The 16,191-nt window shown below is 37.9% G+C and overlaps 2 protein-coding genes across 3 annotated transcripts in view; both read left to right on the top strand.

The window, feature by feature from the left end:
* The window catches only part of LOC126369198 (uncharacterized), a 456,612-nt gene extending 445,333 nt beyond the window's left edge, over nt 1-11,279 (top strand). Inside the window, exon 15 of the transcript XR_007566668.1 lies at nt 9,307-11,279. The gene's annotated coding sequence lies outside the window, so the exon portion shown is untranslated. The remainder of the gene's footprint in view (nt 1-9,306) is intronic.
* LOC126369262 (uncharacterized) overlaps nt 1-16,191 on the top strand; it is a 341,394-nt gene that overhangs the window by 47,781 nt on the left and 277,422 nt on the right. The window contains exon 6 of one of the 2 annotated variants that reach the window (XR_007566672.1): nt 832-5,017. Coding sequence is in view for 1 of the 2 variants with exons in the window: in XM_050013615.1 (XP_049869572.1) it covers nt 832-923 (92 nt within the window). In the remaining variant the exon portion in view is untranslated. Of the gene's footprint in view, nt 1-831; nt 9,299-16,191 lie in introns of those variants that run through there. The other variant, XM_050013615.1, reaches the window with a different exon arrangement.

Genomic DNA, 16,191 nt, shown 5'->3' with positions numbered 1-16,191 from the left:
AACATCGGCACAGTTAGCTTCATTGCCTCATCAAGTGAAAGGAACAGACCTTTGCCTCAAAACAGCAAAATACAGCAAAAAGCGTTCAGTGAAATAAAAAAGAGACCACTCAGCCAGAACTACACCATCACTAATTGGATCCTTTCACTTCAAAATTACCCTGAACTTTTCTGATACCCATTTATTTCAACCCGAGCGAATATAGTTGAGTGCCCATTATTTTCAAAACCATTGTACATTCGGCTTCGAAAGTTGAAATATATTACTAAATATTTCTGAATAAAGGATGTCAATAATACGTGAAAGAATACTGAGGGGGATAATTTAGCTCATGGTTCTGAGTAAATATAAAATGAATTTTCCATTAAGTAACTCAGAGTCATGAGCTGAATCTTTCCCCTGAGAATTTGGTACGGTGTCATTAACACCATGTATATAGATATTGAGGAGTTCGGTGGCGTAGCGGTTAACGCGCTTGGTCTGCGATTGTTGAAGTTAAGGAACTTTCGCAAAGGCCGGTCATAGGATGGGTAACCACAAAAAAAAAGTTTTCATCTCGAGCTCCTCCGTGCTTCGGAAGGCACGTTAAGCCGTTGGTCCCGGCTGCATTAGCAGTCGTTAATAACCATCAATCCGCACTGGGCCCGCGTGATGGTTTAAGGCCCGATCTCCCTATCCATCCATAGGGAAGGCCCCTGCCCCAGCAGTAGGGACGTTAATGGGCCGATGATGATGATAATATAGATATATTCGGGGTGTTAGTCACGGTATTTCTTTCTTCCATGTATGCAAGTACCTCAGTAAAGCTAAAACTATTTTTTTTGTTCACAGGTTCAATGTTACCAGAAGCGAAAATCCTATTGCTAGTAACATGTATGTTATTACATATATTTTCTAAATACAGTGCCTTGAGAGAAGTGTAGCCGGTTCGAAGCCGGGGTGTGGAAAGTTAGGTTTAGCTAGTAAAGATTCCACATTCAGTGCTTACACACTTGGAAATCGTGATTTGGTTTATATATATACACTTTATTGCACTTAACAACTAGATACATCACAAACAAGAAATGGACGTTTACAAGGGTGGACTTATCTCTAAGAGAGATCTGTTCCAGCCAACCCAGAGGTAGTATTAGAATGACTGCGGAAGAATAAAAAGAGGTGCAATATATGAAATACATTATAATAATTATTATAATATTGTCGAACATAGAATCTTGTTCTTTTTTCAAGTCGGTTAAAAATTGTAGATATCATGTCCCACGTTTATCACCCTACCCATAACATACAGGATGTGAGTGACGTACGTAACGAAAACTTTGAAGGATGATTCAGACCATGATTCTGAGTAGAATTTTCCGTCGCAAAAGTATGGAACTGAAAATAATTAAAAAAAACATGGTCATGGTCTGAATCATCCCCCTCAGTATTCGATGTCACTAACACCCTGTATAAACAATGAAGTTGTAAACATGTGACAGCCAAACAAAGTTCAATGTGGGAGTTTCCAATCGACGTTATCCAAACACACGATAGATGGCGTTGTTTGAGCTAGACAACTAATTTGCCTAATAGCTTTCGATGCCAATAAATACGAGTACAATCATCTGAATTGAAATCGGTCTTGCAGATATTTTAAATCTTTTTTCAATATCAGTGAAGAAATTCAATGTATTAATCGGATCCAGTTTTTATGTAACAAAGAGATTTCCAATTAATTTGAAAATGCTTTCAAAAAAGTGTGTAAGCACCAATATTTGTTGCTTTATCCATGGAACTAATTGTTCAGGATCATACTTATATATAAGCTCATGCCTTTAATGGAGAAGACAAGAGTCCCAAGTAATTAAAAGGCAACTCGCAGCCGATGTTGAGGCGAAGTTTTGAGTTAGAATATGTGCAAAGTGACATTCTGCATTCCACCGCCTATTATAATTTCCATCGCGTTAAAAATAACTCCCCTCTATAACTTACTATAAAAATAATACTAACTTACCTTTGTTTTACGTGATTTATTGTACCGGACAAATGGGCGCCTCCGTGGCCCAGTAATTGAGCGTTGAGCTCACGATCCCGAGGCCCCGGGTTCGAATCCCGGTAGTTTGGTTAGGATGTTACAGGCTGATCGCCTGATTGTCCGAAAGTAAGATGATCCGTACTTAGGAAGGCATGTTAAGCCGTTGGTCTCGGTTAATACTTACTGATGTAGGTATGTAGTCGTTACATGAGCCATGTCAGGGGCCTTTGGCGGGTCAGTAGTAACCCTGACACCAGGGTTGATGAGGTTGGTATTCCACGTCACAACCCACACGATAAGAAGAGAAGACCCATTCTTCTCTTCTTCTTATTAAGAAGAAGAAGAAGAATGGGGAGCGCTGCGGGCTCTTACCCGGTACAAAATTTGAGAGAACAGGCCTGAGGGTGACAGTTAGGCGCGAACCTAATCTCAGGGCGTCGTCTGAAGGAGTCATATTATGTGAAAGAATTAATCGACGCTAGTGGATCGATAGCGGTAAGCGAATGAGGGAAATCGTCGAGCACGCTAACTTATCAACAACACGAATTGTGGTATTAATTTTTACTTGGATCAAAATTAATTGTAAGAAATCGAAGTTTGATTGAAGCAAATTACATCAGAATATGATTTACCAAAAATGTTAAACACATTTAAATCACTTGGTTTCCATTATAAGGCGACGAAATACTGACACGATAATCCCGAACTAAATTGGTACTTGGTGCTGTTAATTCAAAAGGCACTAGATAATATTATTTTGATACAAATACGAATTTCCCTTTTCCCGTATTCATAGCTTTTTCGTCCAATGAGCAATTCCATTCGCTAGCTCGCATTCAGAATTTTGCGGTTCAGGGGTTTTAAACAGCGCATTTAAATTGTAGTGCATTTGGGGCCGGTCTTCCGTGCTACGTAAAGTATATACGTAGTATCCTAGTCTTGTATCTCGTGCTACTTGTAAATAGCCAATTTGTTTTCCAAGAACAAATAGGACTTTTGAACACACTGGCTTTTAGCTAAGGATTTTGCTTTGAGAAATCTTCCGTTTATATTTACGGATACAATTTACACTTGTAATTCTTATCAAAGTGAACACATCCAGAATTGATTATACGGCCTTACCGAGACGCCATGGCCACGTCGCCGGCGATGGTCGCCAAATAATTCACATTTAAATGTGCGGCAGGTAAATTACTTGGCGATTTTGGTGACGCTTTGTCAACGAAGCCATGCGAGCATTATTAAAAAAAAAATGTTTGGCGATGTTGCCGGCGACGTGGCGCGCAAGTTTCTTTGACGTGAGTTATTGTAGATTTGCCGTAGATGTCATTAACTACTTTGCCGGAAACCGCGAAAGTGTTTAATGTCACATGCATAGTGCTTCAGTAAATAGCGAGAGACAAATAAACCGGATTATAATGTTTGCCCCCGCGACATATTTCAATCTTTTTTAAAACATGCCCAAAATGTCAGAGCTCAATGAACTTTAGTTTATACACTTGCTACACAAAGAGCGCGACAATTGGGCAAAGTATTTTGTATGGAATTGAAAACAAAACCACGGGCTCTGGCCCGCTAGAACACCCCAGACACTCCATACAAAAAACATATTCTTACCACGTGCTATCTTACCACGAGCGAGACAGACAGTCCGCACGAGCTCTCCCTTACTCCTCAGCATCTTGCGGCAATTTAGACTAAATACCAAAGGGCGTGAGGTGAATCCAGCTCGGCGCCGATTCGATGCGGGGCGCAGAGTTACCGTCCTACACGCAGTAAACATTCTTTACTCCATGTCACTGGTCGGCGTTGCCAGTTCTGTGTGCATCAGGGTTTACTTTTGCAGTGGGTATATCCCATAACAGAAAGTCTACAGTGAAACTGTAGTAAAAGACAATTTAGTCCGGCGGAATAAATCCGAAAGAGTGGAATGAGTTATACGCTCATTTAGTCCAAAGAGTTATGGACTTGCAAAATTGCAGTTTTGAGGGATACTTTTTAGGTCACAGTACGTTCACCTTATTAAACCGATTACTCAAATATAACTGACTATATAGTGGGGTTAAAAGTTGATTAAACATTATTCATACATAAAGCATCGAATTTCCAACTTATAATGTTATGTTTAATGTTAAATTAAATTATATGAACTGCAAAGTCAATAAAATAATTAATTTAGTTACATGAAAATGGTATTCCTATGAATATTATACAGGCCGCTAGCGACACCGTAACGAAAACTTTGACGGATTATTCAGACTATGATTCTGAGTTGATATCAAGTTGAATTTTCATCGCAAAAATATCGAATCGAAAATGATTTGAACCACACAAAATAGTTTACATAAATTTTGCGATGGAAAATTCCACTTGATATTAACTCAGAATCATGAGCTGAATCATTCCCCTGAGTGTTCAGTACTGTGTCACTAACACCCTGTATATTCACAAACCGCATTTGTATAATAATTTTATTGAAGTAAGAACCAATGAGCAATTTGGTGGCGAGAGCGTCGAATCGTAAAATACGATTGATTAAGTTAGTAAATTATGAAATTTTGGCCCAAATGGAAAATCATAAAATGAAATGGTTATTTGAATTGGAATCTAAATGATTTTAAAGCCACACAAATTCACACTGTCAATCAATGGCAGTCGGTCCATGAATATTTGGGCTAACCTCTATATGTTAGTACTAGGTTTCACATAACATAACAGTATACGTTCACGACTATAGCCCAATGGGGTACCACACGTCACTGAGCTGTCTGTTAAGGTCCGTGTCCACTACACCATATACGAAGAACATAATATACCATCCCGACGACCCGATTACTCTAGCCATAGAGGCAGCCAATCAGATACCAAACACTTCAGGGCCCCGATACCGACCCCGCCGGCGTGATCGATGATTTCCCTCAACCAACGCTTATCGCTATCGACCCACTAGGGTCGATTAATTCTTTCAAATATTTTTCCTCTCAGACGACGCCCTGAGCCGAGGTTCGCAGCCAACTGGGCCCTCAGGCCTGTTGTCTTAAACGTTATACCGGGTGAGAGCCGTCAGCGCTATCCATTTGTCCGGTCAAGTAGTTAATGCCAGCTGCGGGAAATCTACAATAAGTAAAAAAAAGAACTACACCGTGCCATACCAGGACCTGGACCATGGATTTCTATAGCACAATGCCTACTAGACAGTTCCGTCACCGTAGCGTGGCATGTGTTGGCAACCCCAACATTAAATTTATATTTTTTAGTGTGACAACATTTTTGTCTCTTCACTTCCGTTCTTGCTCTCCATTTAACTACTGTAATGTGAACATTTTTTGTACGAATTTAATTAAATTCAGTGAATTTTGCTAACTTCTGGACGTTTCAATCTCAGCCTTAGCCTCAGATAACCAGTCCTCACAGCCATTAGGAACCTTACACCCCAAACCTAACATTGGTCCTTCGAGTAACCTAACACCATGCAAGGGACCGGCCATGCACCCTACAGACTGAGATAGAACGGGATTGCTCCGTTGCAGTGGGCATATACGACACACGTCACTGACGCACCGTCTATACCTTGTTTTAAATCGCGACTCAAACGTTGGCTTCTTGAGCACACGTTCTATAGTTACGATGAATTTATTAATTTGTAATTTAGATAATTAGGTACTGGACAGTACAGTTCAAATATTGTGTAGGTACATTATTTGTATGAATGTATTGATGTAACAATTTTATTTTAATTTTTAATATTGTAATGTGACTAATTTTTATCTTGACATGTAATACGAATTATTACCAATAAATTATGAATATGAATATGAATATAGTGGGCGTCCGGCACGCGCCAGGTCTTTCCTGCCACGGTCCTATTATGATACGGTATAGTGGGCAGTGAGGAGCTCGGTGGCGCAGCGGTAAACGCGCTCGGTCTGCGATTGTTGAAGTTAAGCAACTTTCGCAAACCCATCCTATGGGTGACCACAAAAAAAAGTTTTCATCTCGAGCTCCTCCGTGCTTCGGCTGCATTAGCAGTCGTTAATAACCATCAATTCGCACTGGGCCCGCGTGATGGTTTAAGGCCCGATCTCCCTATCCCGGAAGGCCCGTGCAGTGGGGACGTTAATGGGCTTGATGATGATAATGGGCACAGGCCTTTACGCAGACACCACACATTGACGTTATCGTACACGCGCATCTGTGTGTGTGACGTCTGACGCCAAACGATTCAAGTCTAAACTATGTTCGGGGGCGGGTGAGGTAAACCTAGCCTAGACGCTGGTGGGGAGCGAAGAGTTGCCATTCTATACGTAGTATTATTCCTCATTCTATGCTTTAGGTAAGGGACTTCGTTAGTGAAGTTATATTACCTTTTCTCCTCAATATCATCGTCATGACGTCATTCCGATGTATCGCCAGTCAGTTAATATTTTAGTAATTTATTTTCGTTACATGATAAAGCAACAAATCAGTGGAATTAATTGTAAGTTTGTCAAAAAAAAATAATATTAATTATAATAATTCTATAAATAAATAGCAAGCACTGAATTTCGATGTTTTACGCAACGTAAATATTTGTAAACTAATATTATATTTACATATGTTGATACGGGAGCTGGACACGTCAAAATTAAAGGTCTCGACACACACTCGCCGTAGCGGGAGCGGTTCGCAAGCGGGATTTTTGTAATGTCTGAAAAATTTAGTAAGTGAATTTGTTAGTCTCAGTGGTCTAGTGGTTAGACCATCGCGCTAACAATCTGCAGGTCTGGGTTCGATTCCCGGTGTGGGCATTGTCGAAATTACTTAGTGCCCTTTGTTTGACTAGGACATTTTAGGATGAATCACCTGCTTGTTATATAATATACCCCCTCGGGGTGATAAAAGGGAGGCCTGTGCCCAGCAGTGGGACATATCAAGGCTGAAACGGTTATGTTATGTTATGGTCGAGTTGGTATGTACAGTCTTGAGTCGCACTATCATACAATGAAATTTAATGAGACTTACGGTTTAATTCGTCAAAAAAGTTAATGTACTCTATGTATATGTTACTGTATGTTATGTATGTGTTGTTAGTACTCGTGACCGTACACTTCAATACAGAATAGTTCCATACAAATCCCGCCCCGGAATGCTCCCGATATCGCTGCTGTGTGTATTAGGCTTAAATGATTAAATTATATGGTGTATAAAATTAAAAATATATAATGTAATGTTGTTGTAAACATACGTGTTAATATTAAGGGTTTTTATGTTGTTGTTAAATTGTTATGTTTTAAGCAATGTTTTTTTTAAGAATCTTGTTTGCGATCCTTCTGTGCCATAGTGGTGAAGGCTTTGCGGCTGCGATATGCGATTTTAGGGTAAGAATGCAAGTAATAAACTTTTTTTTTTCGGCGACATAGAGTTATGACGTCATAAGTTCACAGTTGGCAATTTGTAAAAGTTTACCTAGGTTGTCATCACGTCTCATGTGCCAGGAACCTATAACCTTCAAGCAGGCGCGTGGTCTTTTGACGCCAGCGGGCGCGCGTAACCGCAAAGACGTTTGGGATGTATAAAGGAAATAAAGCACAAATTATTTAATAATTATTTATTTATTTGTACTTACATATATTATCATTGTCCTTAAAGTATAATTTGTCAAAAAAAAGTAATTAAAATTATGAAAAATAAACAATTAGTAACCTAATTAAAATTGGCGTGTGATGTCTTCAAGAATCCCGCTATGTATAATAATCCGAAATGTGCTTGGATTTCCACCGCATCTGTCTGCACCGGGACTAAAACAGGGAGGAGCAAGTCAAATATCTCGGCGTAGTCTTAGATAGACGTCTTACTTTCAAGGCCCATATCAAACGTGTGCGCGATCGCGCCGTGTTTGTAATGGGCCGTCTTCATTGTCTCCTTAACAAGCGAAGTAAATTGTCCCTTAGGAATAAGGTGAAAATCTACACGACTTTCATCCGTCCGATCATGACCTATGCAGGGGTAGTTTTCGCTCATGCGAGTCCCTCTCAAATCCACCGTCTACAGGTAATACAAAATCGTTTCATGCGGAAAGCCACGGGAGCTCCGTGGTTCCTTCGCAATGAAAATCTGCACATTGACCTAGGTCTGCCAACCATTGCCCAATGGCTCAAATTAGCTTCCAAACGTTTTTTCGATTCTGCTCCGCACCACCCGAATCCCCTGGTAGTTGCGGCTTCCGAATACATCCCGCTTAGGGATGGTACTGAAAAGTATCGGCGTCCGAAGGACGTAATATACGATCCCGACGACCCGATTACTCTAGCCATAGAGGCAGCCAATCTGCTCGCGACACCAAACACTTCTGGACCCCGATACCGACCCCGCCGGCGTGGTCGACGATTTCCCTCATTCAGCGCTTATCGCTATCGACCCACTGGGGTCGATTAATTCTTTCAAATATTTTTCCTCTCAGACGACGCCCTGAGCCGAGGTTCGCGCCCAACTGGGCACCCTCAGGCCTGTTGTCTTAAACGTTGTACCGGGTGAGAGCCTTCAGCGCTCCCCATTTGTCCGGCCAAGTAGTTAATGCCATCTGCGGCAAATCTACAATAAGTCACGTCAAAAAAAAAAAAAAGGGACTAAAACAATTGCGATCTATGGAGTGGTGGGAGCGCCCCGAGCCACGGTTTATTCTTTGTTTTACTCCCAATGACATAGCGACAGGCTACTAATAGTGACAAATAAATTTAATAGGTAATAATAATAATATGAACGAAAATGTACTAAGCGCGGTCGAGTCGACTACGCGCGCCTAGCTTGAAGGTTAACAATCAATCAAGCACGTATCCTAGAAATCACGTGATACCAATTTTTTTGATCAAAACATGAATTCAAACTCATAAAGTAAAGTTCAGTGGCGGTTCAGTGGTTGACATCTACCCTGTACAGTCATGAGCAGTAACATGTACCCACTTTAGAACCCTGTCGCACTGTCATATTTGACATTTAATGAGACTTACGGTTTAATTTGTCAAAAGTGTTAATGTGACATGGTTTCAAGGTGTATATATATTAGTACTCGTGGCCGTACTCAAATCGTCATTTGTTCCGATATGGCAAAGAATTTTATGACGTCATTGATTAAAAAAAATGTTCTTCTTCCTCACGCATACACATACTACGTATCACCATCATCATCTCCCTAGCGTTATCCCGTTTCTCACAGGGTCCGCTTACCTAACCTGAAGATTTAACAGGTCCGGTTCTTACAGAAGCGGCTGCCTGTCTGCCATCCAACCCGCGAAGGGAAAACCAACCCAATACAGGTTAGGTCACATACCTCCGAAAATGCATTTCTCGTGAATGTGGGTTGTGGGTTTCCTCACGATGTTTTACATCACCGCTGAGCACGTGATTATTATTTGTGATCCAATTATGAATTTCGAAAACAAATTCGACAATCATTGGTTTAGGCCTGTGATGGATTCAAATCTGCGACCTTAAAGTGAGAGGCAAGCGCCACGGCTCCTACACACATCTTCGCCAAGAAAACCAAGTGAAACGCCTTTTAGAAATATCACATTCTTTGTGATTTTATTCAACAAAACCTCAATTTTTTCATTATTAATTTCACTCCGGGTATAAATTGGGACCACAAATTTATACCTGGATTGAAATTAGCTTGTCTATTGAAAGGTTTTGTTAATTTCGATCCGAAAAGGCTTACATGGTTTTCTCTATAAAGTGAGGTTAAAACAGGTTAGTGACATCGTAACGAAAACTGAGGGATGATTCAGACTATGGTACTGAGTTGATATCAAGTGGAATTTTCCGTCGAAAAAGTATGAAGCTAAAAAAAAACATAATCATGAATTTTTCGACAGAAAATTCCACTTGATATCAACTCAGAATCACAGTCTGAAACATTCCCCTCAGTATTCGTTATAGTGTCACTAACATATTGTATATTAATATTAACTCTATGAATCAAATGATACATGTCATTATCTACGCCCCAAGCTTAGATCGAATCATTGGCATATATACCGTATATACCTTTGTTTGGCAAGATGGATAGACTATCTCTAATCTTTTTGCAATCAAAATTATTATGACGTATGTTTGTGTGATACGAATGAAATAGAGATATTTCTCGCCAATTCTACTAATCGCATAGCTAAAACCGCGTAGTTATCTATGTTTTTCTAACTTATAAATTAAATTTTAAATAAAAACATTGATCTTTTGTGCATATTGTTTGTAGGCTTGCATTTGTGTACTTAGGTTTTAATTTAATTGATTTTTCTCAAAACTATAAAACTCTTTTTAGAATGACGAATACTATTAGATAGCGGTCCATTCTTATATAATTTTGATTTTAAGTATACTTGTACAGCTATTATTAATAGCGAAATACTAATTACTTTAAATCACTATAAAAAACTATTATTTTAAACATATTAAGTATCGGCCCAAACTCAACACAATTTATAATTTACGCAGAGTTGTGGTTTTAATAACCAAAACTATTTAAATACTTTCAAAATAAATTCGTTTTTGCTTTGCAAGTTACAAACTATTCAAACATTTTCATTTCAGGTTAAAATATTATTATTGTGTTAATGAAACTTGTAACGTTATTTTAATTTAATTGCACGGACTGCATGTTTTATTAAAATCACTTCTGGCGTGCCAAATCTATTATTATTCTAAATAATAATTATTGTGTACAATGTATATACTATGAGAACTAGGTAGGTGATGTCTAAATTATTAAAATTATGAAAATCTATTAACTTCTTTTAATTTATTTTAATAAAACTTTGGGAGATAAGTTTTTAATAATTTTTTCGAGGTCAAAATGTGAACGTTTTTGTTATAATTTATTTGGGAATTTATTTTAAATGTTCGTTATTTAAATTTATGTAAACATAAGTGTATAAAAATAAAATTATAAGAATGAATTCCTGTTCTTAATCATTTGAATTTAAATTTAAAAAATGTTTATTTAATATAAAATATTGTATAAATATAATGTAAATACTGCTTATCTCCTTAAGTTTCAAAACGTTAAAATAGTTATTACTTTTAATGTGCTCTTCTTCGATGTTTTATTTATATTGTGATGTCCACGCTATGAAAATATAATTATGGTCAATTCCGAGCACTATCAAAATGTTCTGTGATACATGTGTTTCTTAGTTTAAATTATAATATATATTATGTAATATATAAATTAAAAACTGTCATTGGGTGTCACGTTCTTAATGGCGATAAATAAACGTATAATGAAAGTAAATTGTGGTGTATTTATTATTTTAATCCTGAAAATCGTTCGTTTCATCATCAAGATGTCATCAGGTTCACCTAGCAGGATCCACAGAATACCAGCGTTGTGGCTCGCGCCGCGGCTTGTGCTGAGTGAGGCCCTTTTATAAAGGACACCACCATTGTTGACAAGTCCATACACTCTATTACAAATTGTCTTAATGTTAACTTTCTATTTATTTGTACTCTGTTGTGTAAGTTGTTTTTCAAGTTTTGATTGTAAGTTATGTGTTATTCCATGTATTGTTTTATATTTGTTACTGTGGTGTCCCTTTATAATAATCGTTTCTTTTTTCTTTCTTTCATTTCATTTAAACACCTCGTTTTTACTCTCTGATTCTCTAAGGGATACTATGCTGCTTTCATGCATGATATATAATTTTAATTTGTATACCTGAATTATAAGGTCGAATATGGCGGACATCCTAGCTATAAGATCATTTTGTACTTACCTATGTTCTTACAAATAAAGCACTTTGTTTTTATGTATGAGTTTTGGCATCGTTGAAATTCGGAGAGAGCATTTAAATCTACAAAATCTCCAATTTCAAGCAATTAGAATTAAAATTTATCGAAAACAAATATATAAAAAGATAATTTACATACTTAATAACACTCGCCTATAGCCTTTACGTTAATTTCTAGTATTACCTAAGGGAAAAATATTTTTTGTCCAAGTTGATTATAAAGTGTGCAGTTAGTTATACAGTGAAGTGTATAATGTACGTAAAGATGTAGGAATACAATTTATGTGTTTTCTTTTATAAGTTTTTTAAAAGTCACTTACCTTGTTAACTTTTTAATTTAAATTGACGTTTTGTTTCTCGCTGACTATGTTTTATGAGTCAACATTTATAATTACTATTACCAATAAAGAACCTTAAAAAACAAAACAAACAAATTTGAAGAACTGTCAGACTTCTTTCCATGAAAAGCTAAACGGCTTATCGTGATTTCCTTTACCAGGTGTTAATAGAAAACATCGCCTAGAGGTTACCCGCACAGTCGAACACAAATTTCAAAAATCTTCCATCGCACAAACAGTCGAAATAAAACAGGAACTCCTCCCAAAACGGCATAAATAAAACCAAAAGGGCATGAATCCGAGCGAAGAAAGCGGGACGCTTAGTTCACGGGTCGCAGGGCCCGAATACACTGCCTTTTTATCTAACCCGCATTACTTTATGTTTTCCTGGTACTTTTTTATGTGGTAAAATACGAATAACATACATTTTCCACAGTTCATAATATATATATTATTACCACACCTACTTTTCATGCTTCGTTGCTGGACTGGGAACGAATAAAAACGGTACTACGTAAACCTATTAATGTTGCCCGCTAATCGACTGTATATTGATTAATAATCGATTATATTAAGCCCCTAAATAACTTGAAAATACATAAAATGGGTGAATCCCAAAATTTCAAGTTTGGTGGCGAAATTTGATATTATTTTTTCGTGAAAAATTGGGTTCTGATATGAAAAAGATCCAAAAGGATCCTCGGTTCCGACATGAAAAAGGAATTTTTCAATTCCCAATTTCCCCAATTTTTCACGAAAAAATTATATGACAGTCGCCACCAAACTTGACACATTTTGATATTCACCCAAATATGCCTTTAAATCGATTAGTTTCGGACATGATCCATAGAGGTTAGTAACAAACAATAAACAATTAATCTAGTGTTAGTAATAGAACAATTAATAACATTTACACACGACACAGCTCGACAATTACAAATAACAAGAAAACGTACACATTAACACAGCACCTTACTAATAAGCAGGTTCCCACCGCCTAGTCACTGGTATTTGCAAGTCCACTTCAGTATATACTCGTAAGCGCAGCCAGTGGCCCAGCAGTGGGGAGTCCCACCTATCAGGCAACACGCTCAGAATACCGTTTGAGCTAGGTTTGTCAACCTAGCTCATCTTTAAGAAACATTAGTATCTTAACCAATACCTTGATATAATCGATACTATTGATCAATATTTAGATTATTTAGGGGTACATAGTCGATAATCGAAAATATGATTGGCCACCTGATACCACACTTTTCATTTATAACAAACGTCATAGAAGGAAAAATTGAAGAGAAGAGAGAAAGGGGTAGAACTAGGAGAACATTTATTATGAAACAAATAAAAGAAAAGGTGCAGGTCGTGTCGTATCAGTAGGTGAAGGATTTACCGAGAAGAAGAGAGGAATGGCGATTACTCCACCGACAAAACCGCAGCTCTGAAATAAAAAGAGAGAATCGATAATCTTTTATTCGAGAACACTACAACAACTATAGGTACTCATTACATTATTCAATCTATCTTACAGTTACAATCCATCGTTACTTAAAATACAGAAAGTATAAATTCTTTCTTGTTGTTTCTTGAGCAATATACACCCTTGATAGATTCAAAAGTTTCCGGTATAATTAGGCTCTGGACTTTGAAATAACTTCAACTGATGTTGTTTTCAAACAGCATAAAGTTTGATCGAAAACTTGAATCTACGTATTACTTTTGATGGCTATGATCGGTTTTTCTAGTGGTATGTTTGTTGATGATGGTGAGAGGACGTGGGTTCTTGTTGCCACTAAAAGTATCTCACATTTTTTGTTAGATTTTTAGTTTCTTTTTTCTAATTTTGTTATTACGTTTTACACGTGTGGTATTCTAAACAGCTGTGTTATATAATTTTGTACAACCCTGGTGCCAGGGTTACTATTGAGCCGCCAAAGACCCCTGACATGGCTCATGTAACGACTACTCACTTACATCAGGAAGTAGTAACCGGAACCAACGGCTTAACGTGCCTTCCGAACCACGGATCATCTTAATTTCGGACAATCTGGTGATCAGCCAGTAATGTCCTAACCAAACTAGGGACCTCAAAGTAATTTTTGTGATATTATTATGTCCCCACCGGCAATCGAACCCGGGACCTCCGGATAGTGCCCAACGCTCAACCACTGGACCACGGAGGTCGTGACAGGCTGTGTATATAACTTACCTTCAGCCTTCTTCCTGAGAACCATAATTCTCTATAATGCTCGTAGTCACAAGTGAAGAAATGAAAAGGACGACAGCAAATCAATACTCGATTCAGTGCTAGATGTTATTCAACAGGCCATGACAACCTGATAGCCTAGTTACTCTGGGAGTTCTGTAGCTACAGAAAAAAGTTATGTAAGTACTTAACGGTTTTAAATCGACGGTGGGTGGATCAGTTCAGTACATAGGGATAGAATTGGGTAGTGAAGCGATTGATGAAAGTGGAGGAAGCAAGAGAAGTGTGTCAGAAACGAAGCAAATGGAATTCTATAGTCTCTCTGGTGGGAAATAGGCGTGAGTTTATGTAGAATTGTGTAGTTTCTTAGGTCAAAGATAAATTATGAAATTTTTTAAGATTATTAAATCTTCTTCTATCGTGTGACAGAGTACCTATTGAGCCGCCAAAGGCTCCTGGCACGGCGCCTCATTATTAAATAAAGACAGATAGATCTAAAGGTGACAAAAAAGTTTTTTTTTCTATTTGACTTATTTATGAATTTGAATAATAAGTGCGTGATAAAAATGTAGTAATGAGTGCATCATTTTGTCACGTTTTTGCGTGGCTCACAAATTACTGATGATAAAGCAACTGACGACTGATCGCTAACAAACTCTCCATTCACTAACAAAGCAAGGTGCGATGCTTTACTGACACGAGGTATCTACTTTAATATTCATTGAACGGGTGAGAGTCCTCAGCGTTCCCCCTTTGTCCGGCCGTGTAGTTAATGACATCTGTGGCAAATCTACAATAAGTCCGTAGGCCCTGGATTCAAATACCGGTGGGGACATATCACAAAAATCACTTTGCGATCCCTGGTTTCGTTCGGACATTACAGGCTGATCACCTGATCGTCCAAAGGTAAGATGATCCGTGCTTCCAGTTACTACTAACTGATGTAAGTAAGTACTCGTTACATGAGCCATGTCAGGGGCCTTTGGCGGCTCAGTTATAACCCTGACACCAGGGTTGATGAGGTTGGTATTCCACCTCACAACCCACACGATAGAAGAAGAAGAATAAGTCAGGTAAAATAATAATATACTTTTGTCGTATCGAGTACGAGCGAAATAAACAGTAATTAGTAGGCGAGACGGTACCTAACAAAGTTCAATCCCAGTTGTTGATAACTTCTGTCGTTACACTGTTCATAATGTTTTGTTGTTATTTGTTGTTGTGTGCGATTGAATGTCTGTGCGATGTCTAGTTTGTGCTCGTCAAAATTATTAATAGAACCTCGTTATTGATAGACAGTTAGGTATTTTGTAATACTAAATAATTATATGTAAGTAAGTTTAAGTAGTATGTATCTATGTACATATATACCGCGATGTCCGTGGCCTCACTCGACAGGGCCCGCAGAATACCAGCGTCGTGGCTCACGCCGCGACTTATGCTGAGCGAGGTCCTTTTATTCCGGACTCCACCGCAGATGATCGGGCCGTCAGTGCGTTGCATTTAGAATACTTAGTTTTATTATTATTGTTTTTATGATTTTTGTTTGATTTCTTTTTGTTTTGGATATTATTTTTTTTGTCTGTGTACTTATTGATTTCCGTGTGGTTTCTGTCCTGTGTTAGGTAAATGTAATGTACCTTTCTGTCTGTGTCTGTGATGTCCGGAAGTAATAAATGTTTCTTTCTTTCTTTACTTTATTATTGTACAACTAGCGACCCGCCCCGGCTTCACGCGGGTGCAATGCTGAGGAAAAAATTAAATTATTTACGACATCACATTAAAAATCTCAAAAATAACAGTATTTTCCCACTATTCAATGGATGTTTTTATACATATAAACCTTCCTCTTGACTACTCTATCTATTAAAAAAA

This window comes from Pectinophora gossypiella, chromosome 8 (genome assembly GCF_024362695.1).
Source record: "Pectinophora gossypiella chromosome 8, ilPecGoss1.1, whole genome shotgun sequence".
Taxonomy (NCBI): Eukaryota; Metazoa; Arthropoda; class Insecta; order Lepidoptera; family Gelechiidae; genus Pectinophora; species Pectinophora gossypiella.
This window is presented reverse-complemented; position numbering and strand designations above follow the sequence as displayed.